The 21,872-nt window shown below is 40.6% G+C and overlaps 1 protein-coding gene across 1 annotated transcript in view; it reads left to right on the top strand.

Moving 5' to 3' along the window:
• LOC115138474 (fibrous sheath-interacting protein 1) overlaps positions 1–21,601 on the top strand; it is a 68,108-nt gene extending 46,507 nt beyond the window's left edge. The window contains exons 10-11 of the mRNA XM_029675348.2: positions 6,484–6,618; positions 21,044–21,601. Of these exons, the coding sequence (XP_029531208.1) occupies positions 6,484–6,618; positions 21,044–21,286 (378 nt within the window). The 3' untranslated portion in view covers positions 21,287–21,601. The remainder of the gene's footprint in view (positions 1–6,483; positions 6,619–21,043) is intronic.
• Positions 21,602–21,872: the final 271 nt, after the last annotated feature.

The following is a 21,872-nucleotide window of genomic DNA, read 5'->3' as shown; positions in this document are numbered from 1 at the left end:
TACAAGTGTCTTATATCGGTTAAAAGCTTAAAATCTTGTTAATCTAACTGCATTGTTCAATTTACAATAGGCTTTACAGCGAAAGCATGAAATGCGATTGTTTGAGGACATCAAAATATTTTTCAACCAGCACAGGTTTCATAAATTCACAAATAGCGATTAAATATTCACTTACTTTTTGAAAATCTTCCTCTGATTTGCATTCCAAATGGTTCCAGCTACAGCATGTAGTGTCGCTTTGTTAGATAAAATCCTTTATAAAATCCTTTATATCCCAAAAAGTCTGTTTAGTTGGCGCCATCTGTTTGAGTAATCCACTCGTTCAGCATGCAGAGAAAGGAATCCAACAATCTACCGCTAAACTTTATTAAGACAAGTCAAAATACATTTCTATTCAATCCTCAGGTACCCTAAAATGTAATTAAACTATAATATTTCATACGGAAATAAGTATTTTCAATTGGAAAGAGATAATAGCAGGTGTGCGTCCTCTTCATCATGCTTGCACAGACTGATTTCCAACTCTGAGTCCCAGTACTAAAACTCATAATTCTTCCTCGTTTTCGAGGGAAACAAGCCTGAAACCTTGAACAGACTCTTGACATCTAATGGAAACCATAGGAATTGGAATCTGGGAGCTGGATTTTGATATGCCCCTATACTTTCCATTGTAAGAGCATGGGAACACAAAAAAAACAATTCCGGTTGGTTTTTCTTTTGGATTTTCTCCTACCATATCCATTGTGTTATAGTCTCATACATTATTTTTAACATTTCTACAAACTTCAAGTGTTTTCTATCCAATGGTACCAATTATATGCATATCCTGGCTTCTGGGCCTGAGTAACAGGCAGTTTACTTTGGGCACATCAGTCAGGCGGAAATTGAGTTAAAAGGACCCTAGCCTGAAGAAGTTCTTGAATGTATTTAAGCTTGCCATAACAAAGCGGTTGAATAGTTAACTTTTTAAAATTATATACATAATTCCACTTTGACATTATGGGGTATTGGGGTATTGTGTGTAGACCAGTGACCAAAAATGTCAATTTAATCCATTTTAAATTTAGGCTTTAACATAACAAAATGTGGAAAAGGTCAAGAGGGTGTGAATACTTTCTGAAGGCACTGTAGAAAATAATGTGATGCTGCTTGGTTAACTGAGACATTCCATGCAAAATAGGTTTCATATTTGTAAATAAAAACAAAAGATGAAGATATGTACAGTTGAAGTCGGAACTTTACATACACTTAGGTTGGAGTCATTAAAACTAGTTTTTCAACCACTCTACAAATTTCTTGTTAACAAACTATAGTTTTGGAAAGTCGGATAGGACATCTACTTTGTGCATGACACAAGTCATTTGTCCAACAATTGTTTACAGACAGATTATTTCACTTTTAATTTACTGTATCACAATTCCAGTGGGTCAGAAGTTTACATACACTAAGTTGACTGTGCCTTTAAACAGCTTGGAATATTCCAGTTAATGATGTCATGACTTTAGAAGCTTCTGATTGACATCATTTGAGTCAATTGGAGGTGAACCTGTGGATGTATTTCAATGCCTACCTTCAAACTCAGTGTCTCTTTGCTTGACATCATGGGAAAATCAAAAGAAATCTGAAGAAAAAAATTGTAGACCTCCACAAATCTGGTTCATCCTTGGGAGCAATTTCCAAACGCCTGAAGGTACCACGTTCATCTGTACAAACAGTAGTACGCAAATATAAACACATGGGACCACGCAGCCGTCATACCGCTCAGAAAGGAGACGCGTTCTGTCTCTTAGAGATGAACAAACTTTGGTATGAAAAGTGCAAATCAATCCCAGCACAACAGCAAAGAACCTTGTGAAGATGCTGGAGGAAACAGGTACAAAAGTATCTATATCCTCAGTAAAACGAGTCCTATATCGACATAACCTTAAAGGCCGCTCAGCAAGGAAGAAGCCTCTGCTCCAAAACCGTCATAAAAAAGCCAGACTACAGTTTGCAACTGCACATGGGGACAAAGATTGTACTTTTTGGAGAAATGTCCTCTGGTCTGATGAAGCAAAAATATAATTGTTTGGCCATAATGACCATCGTTATGTTTGGAGGAAAAAGGGGGAGGCTTGCAAGCTGAAGAACACCCTTCCAACCGTGACACACGCGGGTGGCAGCATCATGTTGTGGGGATGCTTTGCTGCTGGACGGACTTGTGCACTTCACAAAATAGATGGCATCATGAGGAAGGAAAATTGTGGATATATTGAAACAACATATCAAGACGTCAGTCAGGAAGTTAAGGCTTGGTCACAAATGGGTCTTCCAAATGGACAATGACCCCAAGCATACTTCCAAAGTTGTGGAAAAATGGCTTAAAGACAACAAAGTCAAGGTATTGGAGTGGCCATCACAAAGCCCTGACCTCAATCCTATAGAAAATGTGTGGTTAGAACTGAAAAAGGAGGCCTTTAAACCTGACTCAGTTACACCAGCTCTGTCAGGAGGAATGGGCCAAAATTCACCCAACTTATTGTGGGAAGCTTGTGGAAGGCTACCCAAAATGTTTGACCCAAGTTAAAAAATTTAAAGGCAATGCTACCAAATGCTAATTGAGTGTATGTAAACGTCTGACCCACTGGGAATGTGATGAAAGAAATAAAAGCTGAAATAAATCATTCTCTCTGTAATAGTTTTCCTCCTCCTCGTCTGAAGAGGAGAAGCGAGAAGGATCGGAGGACCAAGATGCGGCGTAGTAAGTTTTCATGATGTTTAATTTTAAAGACAAACTGAACACTAAAATACAAAAACAATAAACGTAACGTGAATAACCGAAACCAAAAATAGTACCGTGGGGTGAAAAACACAGACACGGAAACAAGCACCCACAAACAAACCCAGGCTACCTAAGTATGATTCTCAATCAGAGACAACTAATGACACCTGCCTCTGATTGAGAACCATACTAGGCCGAAACATAGAAATCCCAAAATCATAGAAAAACAAACATAGACTGCCCACCCCAACTCACGCCCTGACCATACTAAATAACAACAAAACAAAGGAAATAAAGGTCAGAACTTGACACTCTCCACTATTATTCTGACATTTCACATTCTTAAAATAAAGTGGTGATCCTAACTTACCTAAAACAGGGAATTTTTACTAGGATTAAATGTGAATAAGGAATTGTGTAAAACTGAGTTCAAATGTATTTGGCCAAGGTGTATGTAAACTTACGACTTCAACTGTATCTTAAAAGGACAGGAACGTTTCAAATGAATGTGATGTAGATAAACTGTGTTACAAATGTGTTCCATTATTTAAACAATTTGATGCACTGAATTAAGATAATCTGAACGTACTTAATATGAACTTTTAGCAACATTTAATTTTAATAAAAGTGCTTCATAAGATTATAATGGTGTTTGAATGTTTTTTTTATACCGGTTTTGGGAATAGTAATCCCATGTAGAAAATGTCTGCCCTCCTATAAATAAATAACCTTTTTCATATCTGGCCCCTGTAAGAATATAGTTGAATGGCTCTGAACTATAAGGTGTTTTTTTTTATCTCCTAGCTGTGCCATTTAGGAACTAGAGCAAGCACATTTGTTTGGTTTGGAGCACAACCCTGCCTCCCCGCCATCACACAATTATTGTAGTTTAAGCAATTCAAAAATTGCTAATTTTAAAATCGAAATCTGGGTCCGTTGGGCATCATTTGAAAGCTTGTTCTATTGCCAACAAAACTAGCTAAGTTATAAAATATGATCTTACAGTGTTAGGCTTTCAAAAGTCAATTCAGAGAAACATATCGTTATTTTGTTGACCATAGAAAGGAGTCATGATTCAGGTGCGTGCATTCACAATAGACAAACAGGCTCATTCTGTTCAGAACAACCCAGGGTATGATGCCATGTCATCTATTAACTGTACATCAAACATAGTGGTCAGAAACATTGACACTGTATAGTTTTATGATATGCACATTTGGACTCACGGTTGTTTGGCTTGCTTGCAGGACATCAAAGCGGTATTCATTATAATACTCAACGTCGCATCTTTCAAAATACATCGAGTCCTCTTATTTACAGCATTTCCCTCACTCAGACAACAAAACATTTGCAAAAGTTGTCCAATTAGTGGGAGGGATGGGGGCAACTTATTGTTGCTTGCTTTGCTCAAGTTCTGAACGGCTGACAGTCAAAACCCATACAGCGCTGTGGAGCGTAGTGCCTGAGCTCTGACGTCATGTATAGCATGTTACTGTACAGCCACTGTATTCCAATTTAGGCGCTTATCAGTGCCCAAATCTGCCATTCAACCCTTATGAGGGTACAAGTGTACAGGGCTACAGTGAGTTATGTTGCAACTGAAAATAGTCAAACTGATCATTCAAATTATTTAATTTGACTTAATCATATAAACACGTAATAAATGAGAGATGGAATCTCTTGCTCAGGTTAGGCATATCTTTAATCAGACACACGCTAAGTTGTCTTTCCACTGTGTAGAAATGCTGTTGAATGGATAAAATATGTGCACTGCAGTGGACTCCATAGTGTATATATTGATAGCTCTAACCTTAATTACAGTACATTCAATAGAAATCCCACAGGATACCCATGTAGCCTATGTGGCTATTATAAGTGTTAAAAAGTCAATGGTATTTCAAGCCTAAATGTATGTCTCGTCTTCTCACGATGGTTGTGATTTCTTGAAAGTAGGGCAGAATAAGCTGTCTTTTCCAAATTAATGGTCTGTCTTTCCCAACGATTTTTGAGAAAACATTTTTTAGAAACATGTAGTTAGTGGTGTGAATAAGGTAGTAAAACTAGACTTTAATTTGTATTTTGCCTTGTTGGGTCGGCGTGTTTCTCACTCAAGTGCACGAGAGCAACCTGATCCCACAGTGGTAGTCCATTGTGAGTGAGTCTGAAGGGCTCTAATAACAACCACTTAAAAGAGACATCATATGGAGGTTGTCATCGTTTCCCTCAGGCACAGGGAAACTACAGGGCATGTATAGGTGAAGCCACACACACTCTACATGCCATGTGTTAAAAGAGGGCCTTTCTTTGTTAAAATCTAATCTGATCGAATAATCTCACAGTGCTTGATGATTTCGTGGACAGAAACGTGGATATCAATAGAATTGTGATTGACACTTATTCTGTTAAGTTTACTAATTATGGAAGTTGTTATGAGGTCTTATATCAGACATAAATTTACAAAATGAGTGTAATGCGTTGTTACTGAGCTCTCAACTCTGAACTCAACTTGTATATGAAATCATAAATGTGTCATAACAATTATTAACTTTTTTTTTGTTGCAAAGAACAGGCCTCTCCCATAACCTACAATGTCACAATGAGCGAATCTCACTCAAAATGTCTATTTTTCATCATATTTCCATCAATTTGACATTATTAGATCATAAATAGTGCTGCATGTCAAGCTGACCAGAGGATATGGAGACTTTAACCACATATCACTGTTTATACACACAAAAAGAACCCTGTGGTTGGCTACATCCTCTTAGAACCAACCATTATTTTACTTAGTTAGGTCTTAAATGTGCACTCATTTATTTTAGGGGTTGGATTGTGACCTTACTACAGGTCATCTATTGGTCACTCAAAGCAGGAAAGAAAGGGCTCTCCAGGACGCCCTTTGGAACCTAAGTACAAGTGTATTTTCTGAAATATTTGGTACAACCCATTGCTGTGAATCACCTTCATTTTAATTTACAAGAAAGCACCGTAATGTAAACATTATAAACATATGTGATCTATGGATTTCTGGGGTAGATATCTGTGTCTCTATGGAGTCTAGACCTCATGATGATGCCTGCTCAGAGTTTCTCTCCTCTGTAGCCAAGACCTACCTAGACCTATGGTCTACCCATGAAACAGATCCCATGGTCATGACAAGTTCTCGAGGCCTTCTCATTCATCAGCTCTGGATAGTCCTCCAGGCATGATTCATCCATTTCCTCCTGACCCATTTTCAACATTTGCTTTGGATGTAGCATACTGCAGTCTGTGTCCCCAGCTTACAAGTCCATGCCATAAATATGAGATTTATGTTGGACCCCATGAGAAGTGGAATGGGGTTATTCAGTTTCCTCAGCTCTTACGACGGTTTGGTTTCAACTCTCCTATGTCTCCGATTTTTTCCCATAAATCTAAAACATAGTACAGAAATCTGCCATTGGGATTCATAGCATTGTATTGTATTGATGACAGAGCATCATTACAGTGAAGTTCTACAGACAGACTAATTAGACTTTAGGATGATGGAATTTTTATACAATGTAGTTAGTTATTGGTTTAAGTAGAAGTCTTTTGATGGCTGTTTCTTCTGTGACAGTTTCAACTCTGCCTTATGGAAGTCCCCTCTGCTTTTATGGTCAAGTGAATGTCTCCTTCTACATGTGTGATGATTAGTGGTGTGTTCCCCATGAGAACATTACTGTCTGTTGTGTGTCTGTCAGGATCTGGAGGCTGGCTGGGACAGGTTGCCAGGAGAGAAGGTCCTGCAGGATATAAGGGAGAAGAGAGGGCAGGAGAGGCGTCTCCAAGAGATCCAGCTGCAGCTAGAGCTGCTGGGCCAGGGCCAAGAAATGACTGTGAGTTCAAAGCAGCCACACACGCACACCACAGCGCGCACACACACACACACACGCACATTTATATACAATCACTAATACACACATATGATCAAAGTGGACCATTGACTCCACAGTGGGAATTCCACATGCCCAGATATGCATGCACACGCACTGACACAATTCATATAGTTTGTAGGGGAATTGAAAAGAGCCTTATCACTGCTGGCAAAAATGTCACAGGGCATTGGGCAATTAACCTCAGATTATGTATTACATTAAGCAAGTCATTATTTTATTACACTGTGCCTAGAATTATAGGTAGCTGCCAAAATAAAGGAAACACTTGAGCCAATGAGGGATACCACACAGGTGTGGCTCGTGAGCAATTAAAACATCCCATCATGCTTAGGGTCATGTATAAAAATGCCCAGTTTCCCAATATTTTGGCTACCATGGCTAGAAGAGATCTCAGTGACTATGAAAGAGGGGTCTCAAAGGAGCATATGAGGTTTAAAGGCTGTGTCAGTCACCAGATATCAAACCAATTGAACGCTTATGTGAGATTCTGGAGCGCCGCCTGAGAAAGCGGTTTCCACCACCATCAACAAAACACTAAATTATGGAATTGTTTGTGGAATAATGGTGTCGCAGCCCTCCAATAGAGTTCCAGACACTTGTAGAATCTATTCCAAGGTGCATTGAAGCTGTCCTGGAGGCTCGTGGTGCCCAACACCCTATTAAGACCCTTTATGTTGGTGTTTCCTTTATTTTGTCAGTTACCTGTAAATCCAATGACTTTATTTTTAATGCTGTATCACTTTTTATTTCTTTAATGGCCTTATTTATGAATTCTGAACACATTTTACTCTTCATTTGGGAACTCGTTAATTCCATTGATTGTCTGTGCCCAAGGTTCCTTTTTAGTGTTTAATGGCTCACTGCAATTCTTCCCTAAAATTCTATTCCCCCAATGTCCCCTGGAAACAATTGAGCATGGCCTCGTTCTGGGACTCTGTAGAGTTACAATCACAACTGGCAAAAATTCTGGTTTCTAGGGAAAACACATGAACACAGGAATGTACCTGCAACAAAGGGTGATGGATTTGTTTCCTCCATCCACTGACATTTGTGACTTTAATTTATTGTGTAGCAAAAGAGGGCATCAGCCGTCGATGTGGCAGCTCTTTACAACCCCACACAATATGGCCTTCTGGGGTACCTGCCTCATCCCCATGTAGTAGTATGGATGTTTTTTTGTAGGTGTTACTTTCGGAGAAATATGCCTTGATCTCATTTAGGGCTACCACTTTACCAACTGGTTGTACACTTTGCCATGGTGAACCACAACTCAACTTATCCATGCTTAATTAAAGCATCAGTAGACACTATTATGCAAAAAAATTAAAGGTCCAAAGCAGCCATTTTTATCTCAATATCAAATCATTTCTGGGTAACAATTAAGTACCTTGCTGTGATTGTTTTCGATTAGAATGGTAAAAAATAGCTTCATACCAAAGGGCAACTAGGAAATAACACATATAGAATCATGTAGTAAGCAACAAAGTGTTAAACAAATAAAAATATATTTTATATCTGAGATTCTTCAAAGTAGTCATCCTTTGCCTTGATGACAGCTTTGCACACTCTTGGTATTCTCTCAACCAGCTTCATGGGGTAGTCACCGTAATTTAGCAGACACTCCTATCCAGAGCAACTTACAGGAGCAATTAGGGTTAAGTGCCTTGCTCAAGAGCACACCAACAGAGTTATATATATATTCTGGAACCTGTGTTGTGACAAGGTAGGGTTGGTATACAGAAGGTAGCCCTATTTGGTAAAAGGCCAAGTCTTGGCAAGAACAGCTCAAATAAACAAAGAGAAATGACAGTCCATCATTACTTTAAGACATGAAGGTCAATACGGAAAATTTCAGTGCAATGCGGAATATTTCAATACGGAAAATGTCAAGTGCAGTCGCAAAAACCATCAAGTGCTATGATGAAACTGTCTCTCATGAGGACCGCCACAGGAAAGGAAGACCCAGAGTTACCTCTGCTGCAGAGGATACGTTCATTAGAGTTAACTGCACCTCAGATTGCAGCCCAAATAAATACTTCAAAGTTCAAGTAACAGACACATCTCAACATCAACTGTTCAGAGGAGACTACGTGAATCAGGCCTTCATGGTCGAATTGCTACAAAGAAACCACTACTAAAGGACACCAATTAGAAGAAGAGACTTGCTTGGGCCAAAAAACACGAGCAATGGACATTAGACCGGTGGAAATCTGTCCTTTGGTCGGATGAGTCCAAATTTGAGATTTTTGCTTCCAACAAGTTGTGTCTTTGTGAGACGCAGAGTAGGTGAACGGATGACCTCCACGTGTGTGGTTCCCACCATGAAGCATGGAGGAGGAGCTGTGATGGTGTGGGGGTGCTTTGCTGGTGACACTGTCTGTGATTTATTTATAATTCAATACACACTTATCCAGCATGGCTACCACAGCATCCCATCTGGTTTGCGTTTAGTGGGACTGTTATTTGTTTTTCAACAGGACAATGACCCAAAACACACCCCAGGTTGTGTAAGGACTATTTGACCAAGAAGGAGAGTGATGCACTGCTGCATCAGATGACCCGGCCTCCACAATCACCCAATCTCAACCCAATTGAGATGGTTTGGGATGAGTTGGACCGCAGAGTGTAGGGAAAGCACCAAAGAAGTGCTCAGCATATGTGGAAACTCCTTCAAGACTGTTGGAAAAGCATTCCAGGTGACTATCTCATGAAGCTGGTTGAGAGAATGCCAAGAGTGTGCAAAGCTGTCATCAAGGCAAAGGGTGACTACTTTGAAGAATCTCAAATATAAAATATATTTTGATTTAGCACTTTTTGGGTTACTACATGATTCTATATATGTTGTTTCATAGTTGTAATGTCTTCACTATTATTCTACAACGTAGAACATAGTAAAAATACAGAAAACCCTGGAATGACTGGTACTGTATATATAACACAGGAAAATCACTTTTTGACTACAGTGGGCCTCTAAGTTAACCACACTCTAAATTATATTATAAGATAAAAAGTCTGTTTTAGCCTCATTTGTGCAGAACAAATAGGATTTTATGTTAGCTAATTAAGGCCAAATCATCTGGAGGATACTATCATTATGAAAACCACCACCTAAACAACATGATTCTGTTCTCATACTAGATTTATGTGTTCTACATGTAGATTTACCCCTAAACTAATCAGAACCCACTCATTTAGGTGTTGTAAGAGTATGATTCTAGAGTTTGATTGTATTGGTCAGAAATGGAAACAAGCGTATAGGGAGACTAGGTTCACAGTATTGACATGGTGAGTTTGCTTGGTCCAAACTCAGCTGAGTGCTTCATGTTGATGTTCCTGCAGCCTGGTTACAGCTCTTTTGGTACCAGCCAATTGTGTCTGTCCTTAGGTCTTTATTTTGCCATCCATTCTGCAAAGTTATTGCCCTGGTTAATGTGCCAGGAACAAGCCTGTAAAGAGAGGCAACACAAGCTTAATCTAGGGTACTAGGGACCCTGTAAAAACTGGGATAAATCAAAAACATAATTCTGCGTATGCTGCAATGAACTGGAAAATATCTCCCTTCCAGATCAATAGATCCTAAATAAATAGCTTATAACTACCTGGAGCAGTAGCAGTGGCTTCTCTCCCAAGACTTTGTAGAGGTAGGAAAAGAGGTATGCTCTCTCATATTGTTTAGTCTTGAGTCTCTGGAATTCCGCACTTTTTGGAGAGGAGGAAAATCTTAAAAGCTTTGGTGAACTAAATTGTTGATGTAACTCACAGATTAATGACCAGAGACGACCTGTGTCCCATCACATTTGATGGATTTCATTGTGGTTGACAGAATTTTAAGTGATTCAGTCTTATCTGTATGGATCATGGAAAAACACATTCACCCATTTTACTCCAATACAGTGCTATCTATGGATAGGTGTAACTGCCAAAATAAAGGAAACGCCAACAAAAAGTGTCTTAATGGGGTGTTGGGCCAGAACATCATGCACATTGGCATAGATTCTACAAGTGTCTAGAACTTTTTTGGATGGATGCAAGCAATACCATTTTTACTCCCATAAGTGTTAAATTGGGTTGAGATCTGATGACTGAGACAGGCATATGGTTTACATCGTTTTTATGCTCATAAAACTATTTAATGACTACTCATGCCCTGTGGATGGGTCATTGCCATCCTTTCGGGGCATAGCCATGTTAGCCAAAATAATGACCAAACTAATGCCCTTGCCCAGCATTTATATAGATAACCCTAAGCATGATAAGATGTTAATTGCTGATTTAACTCAGGAACCACACCTGTGTGGATGCACCTGCTTTCAATATACTTTTTATTGCTCATTTACTCAAGTGTTTCCATTATTTTGGCATTTACTTGTATATGTCATATTCTTGCTTCCTACATTTCTCTGGAATCAGATCTGAGGATTGCTTTATTGGCGTCAGTGAAGCTTCCCTGTTCCAAATTCTCCTGACCCCCCCAACTCCTCTCTCATCGAAGTCTTTAATTTCTCCCACCTACTGTTCCCAATCTTGCTGGAATGCCTCTGTATCATGTTGATATACATGAACCTTTAAATATCGTCTCATTCATTTATTATGACCATCTATTTGGTCCATTGTGTGATGACCCCCCTTCTGAGTTTCTCAGTAACAAAAATATAAAAAGTATTCTTGTTGAGACATGATAACCCTGCTCTTCAGCTGTCTGCAACAGGGCAAGCTAAAATGTTATTCCCACACCCTCTTCTGGCTCTGTCCCAATATCAACAGTATGAGGAAGCACAATCACAGGATTTACAGTAAGACAGGATACATCCAATGGGGCACTCCTCATTTTATCACTAATACATAATTAATACTGTCATTAGCCATTGTCTCAGATTTGATAAATGACAATCCAAAGGCCATGTTTATACACACACTTACACTTTTGACAAAAAATATTAGATGTTAGATCTCTGTGAAGTATTGTTGTAGTTGATATATTTTTCACACAGTAGTTGTTGACAGACTAGTACAGGCTTAGACTGTGCTGATTAGAAAATAAGCCTGTCGTATGTGGAATGTGTTTGCTCTGGGCAGGTGGAGGTAGGAGGGAAGGGAGTAGCTAGAGGCTATGGCTCTGACACATCGTGGGTGGAAGGCTGGCTCTGCTGTCAGAGACCTGTTATGCTCAGTATTCAGGTGGTGTAGTATATGGGCTCTTTGTTCTGACAATCTGGTAGTTTCATAACAGTTTTCCACATAAGAGCGGTCAAGCTTTCTAGAAAGGCCTGTTTTTCTGTGTCTGTGGGGAGGAAAGCACAGGAATGTGAATGACGGGTGCTGCTGCACACTGCACTGCTACACACCCTGGATGAGTATAAAAAATGATTATATGTGTATATATATAAACTCAGCAACAAAAGAAACGTCAACTGCATTTATTTTCAGCAAACTTAACATTTGTATGAACATAAAAAGATTCAACAACTGAGACACAAACTGAACAAGTTCCACAGACATGTGACTAACAGAAATGGAATAATGTGTCCCTGAAGAAAGAGGGGGTCAAAATCAAAAGTAACAGTCAGTATCTGGTGTGTCCACCAGCTGTATTAAGTAATGCAGTGCATCTCCTCCTCATGGACTGCACCAGATTTGCCAGTTCTTGCTGTGAGATGTTACCCCAGTCTTCCACCAAGGTACCTGCAAGTTCCCGGACATTTCTGGGGGGAATGGCCCTAGTCCTCACCCTCCGATCCAACAGGTCCCAGACGTGCTCAATGGGATTGAGAGCCAGGCTCTTCACTGGCCATGGCAGAACACTGACATTCCTGTCTTGCAGGAAATCACGCACAGAACGAGCAGTATGGCTGGTGGTATTGTCATGATGGAGGGTCATGCCAGGATGAGCCTGCAATAAGGGTACCACATGAGGGAGGAGGATGTCTTCTCTTTAACGCACAGTGTTGAGATTGCCTGCAATGACAACAAGCTCAGTCCGATGATGCTGTGACACCCCACCCCAGACCATGACGGACCCTCCACCTCCAAATCGATCCCTCTCCAGAGTACAGGACTCGGTGTAATGCTCATTCCTTCGACGATAAACGTGAATCCAAGCATCAGGCTAAACCGCGACTTGTCAGTGAAGAGCACTTTTTGCCAGTCCTGTCTGGTCCAGCGACGGTGGGTTTGTGCCCATAGGCGACGTTGTTGCCGGTGATGTCTGGTGAGGACCTGCCTTACAACAGGCCAACAAGCCCTCAGTCCAGCCTCTATCAGCCTATTGCGGACAGTCTGAACACTGATTGAGGGATTGTGCTTTCCTGGTGTAACTCGGGCAGTTGTTGTTGCCATCCTGTACCTGTCCCGCAGGTGTGATGTTCAGATGTACCGATCCTGTGCAGGTGTTGTTACACGTGGTCTGCCACTGTGAGGACGATCACCTGTCCGTCCTGTCTCCCTGCAGCGCTGTCTTAGGCGTCTCACAGTACGGACATTGGAATTTATTGCCCTGGCCACATCTGCAGTCCTCATGCATCCTTGCAGCATGCCTAAGGAACATTCACGCAGATGAGCAGGGACCCTGGACATCTTTCTTTTGGTGTTTTTCAGAGTCAGTAGAAAGGCCTCTTTAGTGTCCTAAGTCTTCATAACTGTGACCTTAATTGCCTAATTGCCTAAGTTGTTTGTGTCTTAACGATCGTTCCACAGGTGCATGTTCATTAATTGTTTATGGTTCATTGAACAAGCATGGGAAACAGTGTTTTAAATCCTTTACAATGAAGATCTGTGAAGTTATTGGGATTTTTACGAATTATCTTTGAAAGACAGGGTCCAGAAAATATATATAATTCTGTTGATGTGCCCTTGAGCAAGGCACTTAACCCTAATTGCTCCTGTAAGTTGCTCTGGATAGGAGTGTTTGCTAAATTACTAAAATGTAGGAGGGGAGGATTCTCCCTGAATCTAATTCTGACTTACTCAGAGTAGGTTTGTTTTGGGCTCTGGCCAAATGGCCACTGCCTACCACTGGGCGAGACATCTAATGAAAGATTTAATGGAGCACTTTACCATTTAGCAGAAATTAAACATATTTCCATAAAGACTCTCCTGCCGGAGTGTGAATAAGGCTTACTCACTCTTGTATTCACACCCAAAATACTACAGTTCTATAGTTCTACAGTCCTTCTGGTCATTATGTATACCTGTAGGTGTAAACCCACTTGAAGCATTTCACTACACTCGCAATAACATCTGCTAACCATGTGTATGTGACCAATCAAATTTGATTTGATATTTACCCGAGTCAGGTCAAAGTGCAACTGTCATAATCTCACTAAACGAGCCATCCCTCAGCAGCCCTCTACTGATGAAGACCAGAAGGGGGCTCCCTGTTGTATCTTATCTGTTGGACTTACAGGAGCAAGTAGGGTTAAGTGCCTTGCTCAAGGGCACATCAACAGATTTTTCACCTAGTTCGTTTGGGGATTCAAATGTCTTCCACAGACCCCCCCCCCCCCACACACACACTGCTGCTACTCTCTGTTATTGTCTATGCATAGCCACTTTAATAACCCTATCCTCATGTACATAGTTACCTCAATTACCTCGACACCGGTGCCCCGCACTTTGACACATTGACTCTGTACCGATACCCCCTGTGTATAGCCCCGCTATTGTTATTTACTGCTGCTCTTTATCTCTTACTTTATTATTTGTATTTTTTACATTTTTAGGTATTTTCATAAAACTGCATTGTTGGTTAAGGGCTTGTAAGTAAGTACTTCACTGTTGTATTCGGCGCATGTGACAATTTTTTTGTTGATTTGATTCAAACCAGTTGACCTTTCGTTTACTGGCCCAACGCTATCTGCTAGGATATCCCAGACCTAACCTTATCCCCAAGCTAAGTTGGCCTTAGTGGGAGTGACCATATAATTATATGGGAGGGAACTTATTAACTAAAGTATTTGTCCTAATTTAATTTTAGCGGGTCACACATCCCTTTATTAGAGTAGAATTGGCCACAGGTTACTTTGGGTGAAGTAAAAAGTGGAGGTTTGTGACTGAAGCCTGTGCTTGTAACTTGAGCAGTCCACAATGTGGGAAGCTAGCACCGAACCCTGCGTGTACAGGATCTCAACAGTGAGCCCTCCGAGGTGATGTAGTCCAGGCTGGGATTGGGTGGGCTGGCCTGGGCTAGGTGAGGTTGGAGGTAGGGGGTGGCTGGAGAATTTGAGGATGTTGATAGATGCAACTCTAGTGGGCCACATGTGTGAAGGGGAAGCTATGATCTGTTGACAGCTGACGTTGTTTGTTTGAAAAACTTGAACGAAAGGAAGAATTTGACTTACCTGGATGGCGGATGACACATTGTTGGGTGCTTATATTTGTCCTGTTTGTCCAATGATCTTAGAGTTACAATGCTATACAATACAAGTACATGGGGATGACTGATTTTACAGTGTATCAACTGGCCTTGAAAGGTAGAGCTTTGATATGTCTTTCACTTTCTTTTATAGTGTGAGAAAAAGAGTTGCGGGTGGTATTTCACTGTGACAATGTTTAATGAGATAGAAATAGATATTATAATGCCTATATCATTAGGAGAGGCAGTCACTAATCATCTGAATCCAGGGTCTCCTCTTACCCGCAATTCAAATTCGACAATAAACAAACTTACCACTTCCCTAATTTACCCTGCAAGTGTAATATATGCATGGCCATGGTTCAGCTGGTGTTATATGGATTTTGTTATATGAATTCTGAAAGGTTTAGAATATTTGACTGTCTGAAATGAACCATATGGGTCTGTCTGGTGTGCATGTGGTGCAACCAGAGTGGGGAACATGGAGAGATGTCCGTCTCTCTGTCTGGCCCAGCCGCATTAGGATTCTGTAACAACCGCCAGGCATATGGCCTGGATCTATACACCGTGTCTCGTTCTAATCCTTCAGACCTCCATGTCTTCCCTTCTCTAGAATATAGTTGATCCTCGGCAGCATCACATTTATGTAGAAGTATTTTTGTTCTTTGTAGTTGATGTCTTTATAGCCCATACACTATCAGAATTTGGTCATTTCCTTTCCATAGTGTTACTTACAAATTGATCAGAAAGTTGTAATTCATGCTTTGTGTTCATTGTGCCATAGGCAGCTTCAGTCAGAAATGAGATCAAGGAATCTGGCACCTCTGCCTTATATTTCACATGTCCGTGTGGAGGTTGTATCGCTGTGAGGAAGCTGACCACAACGGGTCCGCAACTGCCAACTTCCTGACTGGCTCAGAGTTGGTCAAAAGCAAACATGTATTATTAACTTTTATTTATTCAGGGTAGCCCAATTGAGACCAGGGTTTTATTCCCAGTGGTGCCCTGAGTTCATTTTCTATTTTTTTTACAAACAGGAAGAAACATCTGCATTACAAAAAAAAACAAGAAGAGTACAAATAACCACAAGGCACAACCTCAACAAAATGTCAGCAAAGAAACCATTACAATCAATCAAAACAACTACAATCCTCACTGAGTTCATTCAACACCAGAGTCCTAAACTGCACAAGCGGCACCAGGGAATCATGATGTAAGGAATTTTGTAGGTTATTCCAACAATGGGGGGCACTAAAACTAAAGGGGGATTTACCTAAATTGTTCGAGACCAGAAGGAACTCAAGAGTTATACAAACCTTTTGATACAAGATGTAGTGGCAATTATTATAACTGTCACCTGTAATAAAGCGAAAGGTGCTATGGTAGACGCCATCGAAAGGTTTAAGAGTAGTGGCTGTTGTAATCTGGTACATGGTGTCACCATAGTCAAGAACTGGCAGGAAAGTTGACTGTAAAATATGCTTCCTGCTATTTAGGGAGAGGAGACAAGATCATTTAAGAAAAAAGAAGCCACCTTCAAATCTTGGATTTTTAACTAGCTTATCCATATGTTTTTCAAACATTGTCTTTATCAATCCAAATGCCCAGATATTTCTAGGCGGGAACCCGATTGATGGGAGAACCATCTAATGAATAAAGATGTAGTTAATCTGAAACATGTTTGTGAGAAATTAGAAAACAACATATATTTAGTCTTGCCCGCCTTAAGTACAAGTTTTAAACCGACCAGGGCTTTCTGTAAGGCAACAAAGTCGCATTGCAGCTGTAACAGCCTGGTCAACATACATAATATTGTGCCATAAATGTTTCCAAGCTCACTCCCCAGAGCGTTCAAACAGATTGTCTCACAAAGACATGCATTCTCCAGGCTGTCCTTTTCCCAATGGAACCAGCGTTTGATCGCTTTGCTCTGCATTACAGGCCTGACGGCCTCATTCCCCACTCAATGATAACCCTGTGAGAGAGTACAGTCCCAAAACACAGCACCTCATTGAAACAAGTCACTTTTAATTTCTTTTGGATAGGGTTCCTCACTTTCCTGTCAATGCAGCACTTTCTCTGTTTGCTGGAATGTGGTCTCTGGCATTCCAGAAGCCCCGGCTGCAGCACAGGCCTTAACGAGTGGGTGCTGTGGAGAGCAGACTGGGCAGAGACAGACTGGGTAGAGACACACTGGGCAGAGACAGACTGGGTACAGACTTGGCAAAGAGACTGGGAGGTGACGGACAGGGGAACATACATCAGTCACCCAGCAACACCCCCGGCCCACACGGCAGAGGGGCAACTAAGGTCAGCCACTCCGTCGGATCAGAGCACTTTGTTATAGCCATTAAGGCTTCTCTCTCTCCATAGGGGAAGCTCACATGTGCTTCCCATGTCCAACGCACATGGTATTGGTAAGCCTAGAGCCAGAGGTACTCATTACTGCAGGCTGACCATGGAGTGTGTTTTATTGCCTCATTCATGAGCACTCAAATTCTGACATACCTGTAATTGACCGATGGCGATGTGTTTTAATGACAGTGGTTTCAAGTTGAAGTAATGGCTCATTTACAGGACAGCACATGTATTTCTAGTCACTGTCGTTCCCTCATGGCCCTTATCTTTTATGAGTCAAACACACCAGTCAAGAAATTATAGTGTATACAGGTTGAGAGAAAGGTTAAGTGTGTAATGTTTTACTTAGCGGTTTGTGTTATCACCATTCTGTACACACCATCAAGAGGCCCTAAGCCAGAGCCAAGGACATGCCCCATGCGTCCTCTTCCCTCAGTGCAGGGGTTTCCTTAGGGCCCCTTGGCCATGCTAGGGTTGAAGGTCAAGTCCACAGGCCAGCGGCAGGGCAGCATGGGGTGCTTAATGCATGGGGTAGAGCAGGAATGTGTCCGTGGAGTGTACACCTCTGGCCGTTGTCAGCAGGGAAAGGATGATATGCTGTGCGGGTAATTGCAGGGGTCGTAAATGAGTAACACCGCCCACCCTGTAATGGCCTAAAGCTCTAGTATTCAAAGTTGGGGTCGTGGGGAATTGCAGTGGTGTTGCAAAATAAAAAATGAAGAGTACAGATTATTTTATGGGACAAAATACAAACGTTTTGAGAAAGATCATTTGAATCATATTTTGTTGAGTAAATGTATTTATTGGTTCTCTTAATTTTTATTTGAGAGATTCAAATGTAAGAAATTTAAGGTTATTTGTTGGTGTGAAAATATTAATTTGGCGATTTGTAAGGTTGTGTCATTAGATGTGGGGTGGACAGAATTTCTAGTGAAAAAACAAATGGGGTCTCAGCTGAAGAAGTTTGAATACCACTGGCCTAAAGGGTGTCATTTAAGCAATAAAGGCCTGAGGAGGTGTGGTACATGGCCAATATACCACAGCTAAGGGCTGTTCTTAAGCACGACGCAACGCAGAGTTAGCTATTTACCACAAACCCCTGAGGTGCCTTATTGCTATAATAAACTGGTTACCAACGTAATTGTATCAGTAAATAGTCATTTTTTGTCATACCCGTGATATACCTAAGCATTAAGGCATGAGGAGGTATGGTATATGGCAAATATACCACATCTAAGGGCTGTTCTTAAGCACAACACAACACGGAGTGCCTGGATACAGCCCTTAGCCATGGTATATTGGCTATATACCACAAACCCCTGATGTTCCTTATTGCTATTATCAACTGGTTACCATGTAATTAAAAATACATGTTTTGTCATACCTGTGGTATACGATATACCACGGCTGTCAGCCAATCAGCATTCAGGACTCGAAACACCCAGTTTATAAAGTCTGATATACCACGGCTTTTAGCCAATGAGCATTCAGGGCTCTAACCACCTGATTTATAATACATTTTAGAGGACTTTCAACATACACAGGTACGCTGAGGGAGAGACATCTAGCAAGCAACTGGGTCATAAGGGGCTGGTGAGTTTCAAAGGCTGGAAAGAGAAGGGACATTGATGAGCGATTAGGCCGTGTTCCCATTATGAGATATCAAGGAGAGTTTAAGGAATGGGGTAGCGAAAGAGAATTCTACTTTTCAATTCGCATTATATTCTTGCCTTACCTATCGTTGTGGCTGGAAATGTGTAATTTTTGGTCCGCACCTCAAATTGAACGTAAATATCCCAGTAGCGAATTGCTAGTAAGAACAAACATTTCAACAATGACAAAAACTTTTCTTCCAAAACATATTACATATTGAATAATGCAGCCAAACCATATCACACTCTTGAATAATGCAAACAATTCACAAGCTATATATACAGTTACAGTCGGAAGTTTACTTACACCTTAGCCAAATACATTTAAACTCAGTTTTTCACAATTCATGACATTTAATCCTAGTAAAAATTCCCTGTCTTAGGTCAGTTAGGATCACTACTTTATTTTAAGAATGTGAAATGTCAAAATATTAGTAGAGAGAATGATTTATTTCGGCTTTTATTTCTTTCATCACATTCCCAGTGGGTCAGAAGTTTACATACACTCAATTAGTATTTGGAAGAGAATAAGCCTTTCAATTGTTTGACTTGGGTCAAACGTTTCGAGTAGCCTTCTACAAGCTTCCCACAATAAGTTGGGTGAATTTTGGCCCATCCCTCCTGACAGAGCTGTTGTAACTGAGTCAGGTTTGTAGGACTCCTTGCTCGTACAAGCTTTTTCAGTTCTTCCCACACATTTTCTATGGGATTGAGGTCAGGACTTTGTAATGGCCACTCCAATACCTTGACTTTGTTGTCCTTAAGCCATTTTGCCACGACTTTGGAAGTATGCTTGGGGTCATTGGCCATTTGGAAGACCCATTTGTGAACAAGCTTTAACTTCCTGACTGGTGTCTTGAGATGTTGCTTCAATATATCCACATAATTTTCCTCCCTCATGAAGCCATCTATTTTGTGAAGTGCACCAGTCCCTCCTGCAGCAAAGCACCCCCACAACATGATGCTGCCACCCCTGTTCTCCAATTGAGGTGTAACAATTAGCCTATCAGAAGCTTCTAATGCCATGACAATTTTCTGTAATTTTCCAAGCTGTTTAAAGGCACAGTCAACTTAGTGTATGTAAACTTCTGACCTACTGGAATTGTGATACAGTGAATTAAAAGTGAAATAATCTGTCTGTAAACAATTGTTGGAAAAATTACTTGTGTCATGCACAAAGTAGATGTCCAAAACTATAGTTTATTAACAAGAAATGTGAGTGGTTGAAAAGCGAGTTTTAATGACTCCAACCTAAGTGTAAACCTCCGACTTCAACTGTACATGCATATGATACGTCTAACACAATACATACATTCGACCTGGTGAAAATCAGTTTTTGGGACCTTACTTGCTTACCATTTTTTCATGTGCTTTATTCCTTCACAGAAAATGAGGACCTCTTCCTACATATTTGGTCAAATTATGCATTTTTAAAGATGGTTTCCTAGAAACAAGGACCCCTCAACTTACCCCTTTTGCTCAACTTACCCCACTTTGAAAATGAATCCTCATTGTTAAGTTAAGAAAAAGAGCCTTGATAATACAGACGTTACCAAACAGTTGACATTTGATTTCTGTCATTTGTGTAATCCATTTCTGTGCATTGGCTATCTCCTTGAACTCCCTGCATTTCCAAAAGGCTCTGCGAAGACCCTTACTTATCTGTAGAAAAACAACCTCTCGTCCAACTAGAAGTGTTTTAGGCAACTGGAAATTTGTTTAGTTGGATTGTCCAAATATTTTGTGGGACACAGTCCCACCAAGCACAGGGACGTCTGTGGTAGGTTCATTTATCATCATGAAATACCACTGCTATCAATGGTAGAGCATTTTCATCCGAGCTTATCGGAACCAAGTCATCGGCCTACTGAACAATGACTTCAGTAGGAATACTGCTGGGAAGTGATCTTAGACATCTTCAGTGTTTCTTGTTCAGTATAGTATTTTGTCTCTCTGTCTTTGTCACTGTCTCTATCTCTCTCTCTCTTGCCCTCTCTTTTTCTAGTTTGACAAACCAATACTACTGGAGGAGCAGCTGATGACTCTGTTGGATGAGTATGAGATATCACAGAGCTGGGGACATGGTCTGGGGAAAAGGGACACATCACCCAGGGACAACTCTGATACGGAGAGCCTGCCGGACAGCACCCCCCGTCTCTCTGACTATATGCTGTCAGAGTTGCTTAGAGATGCATACACCACCAGCTTTAGCCAGTTGGACAAAGCCACCACTATGTGTTCACCATAGAGTATTAACACATATGTTGGGTGTGACAAATGTAGAAATGTGTATATTTACTGTGCATTCAGAAAGTATTCAGACCCCTTGACTTTTTCCACATTTTATTACATTACAGCCTTATACTAAAATGGATGAAATACATGTTTTGCCTCATCAATCTACATACAATACCCCATAATGACAAAGCATAAACAGGTTTATTTTTTTACATTTTTTTGTAAATGTATGTACAGTGGACTCCAAAATTACTGGCAATGCACAAACAATACTTAAACAAATATAAACAATATAATTATAGAGATAATCTCAAAATACCAACATGAGAAATACTGTACATTATTAATGTTTCAATGGAACCAACCAAAATCATTACATTTTTTAATACAAAATCAATTTAACCAAAATCAAGGTTTCATAATAATTGGCACTCCTCATTTAGTACTTAGTGCAACCACCTCTGGCAAGTATAACCGCATGGAGTCTTTTCCTGTAATGTTTGACAAGGTTAAGGAGCACATTGGGTCATTATCTTGTTGGAAAGTCCACCTACGGCCAAGTCCCAGCCTTCTGAGCCTTCTGGCAGAGGCAACCA

This window comes from Oncorhynchus nerka, linkage group LG12, assembly GCF_034236695.1.
Source record: "Oncorhynchus nerka isolate Pitt River linkage group LG12, Oner_Uvic_2.0, whole genome shotgun sequence".
Taxonomy (NCBI): domain Eukaryota; kingdom Metazoa; phylum Chordata; class Actinopteri; order Salmoniformes; family Salmonidae; genus Oncorhynchus; species Oncorhynchus nerka.
The sequence above is the reverse complement of the archived record's forward strand: the minus strand, read 5'-3'. Positions and strand labels throughout refer to the sequence as shown.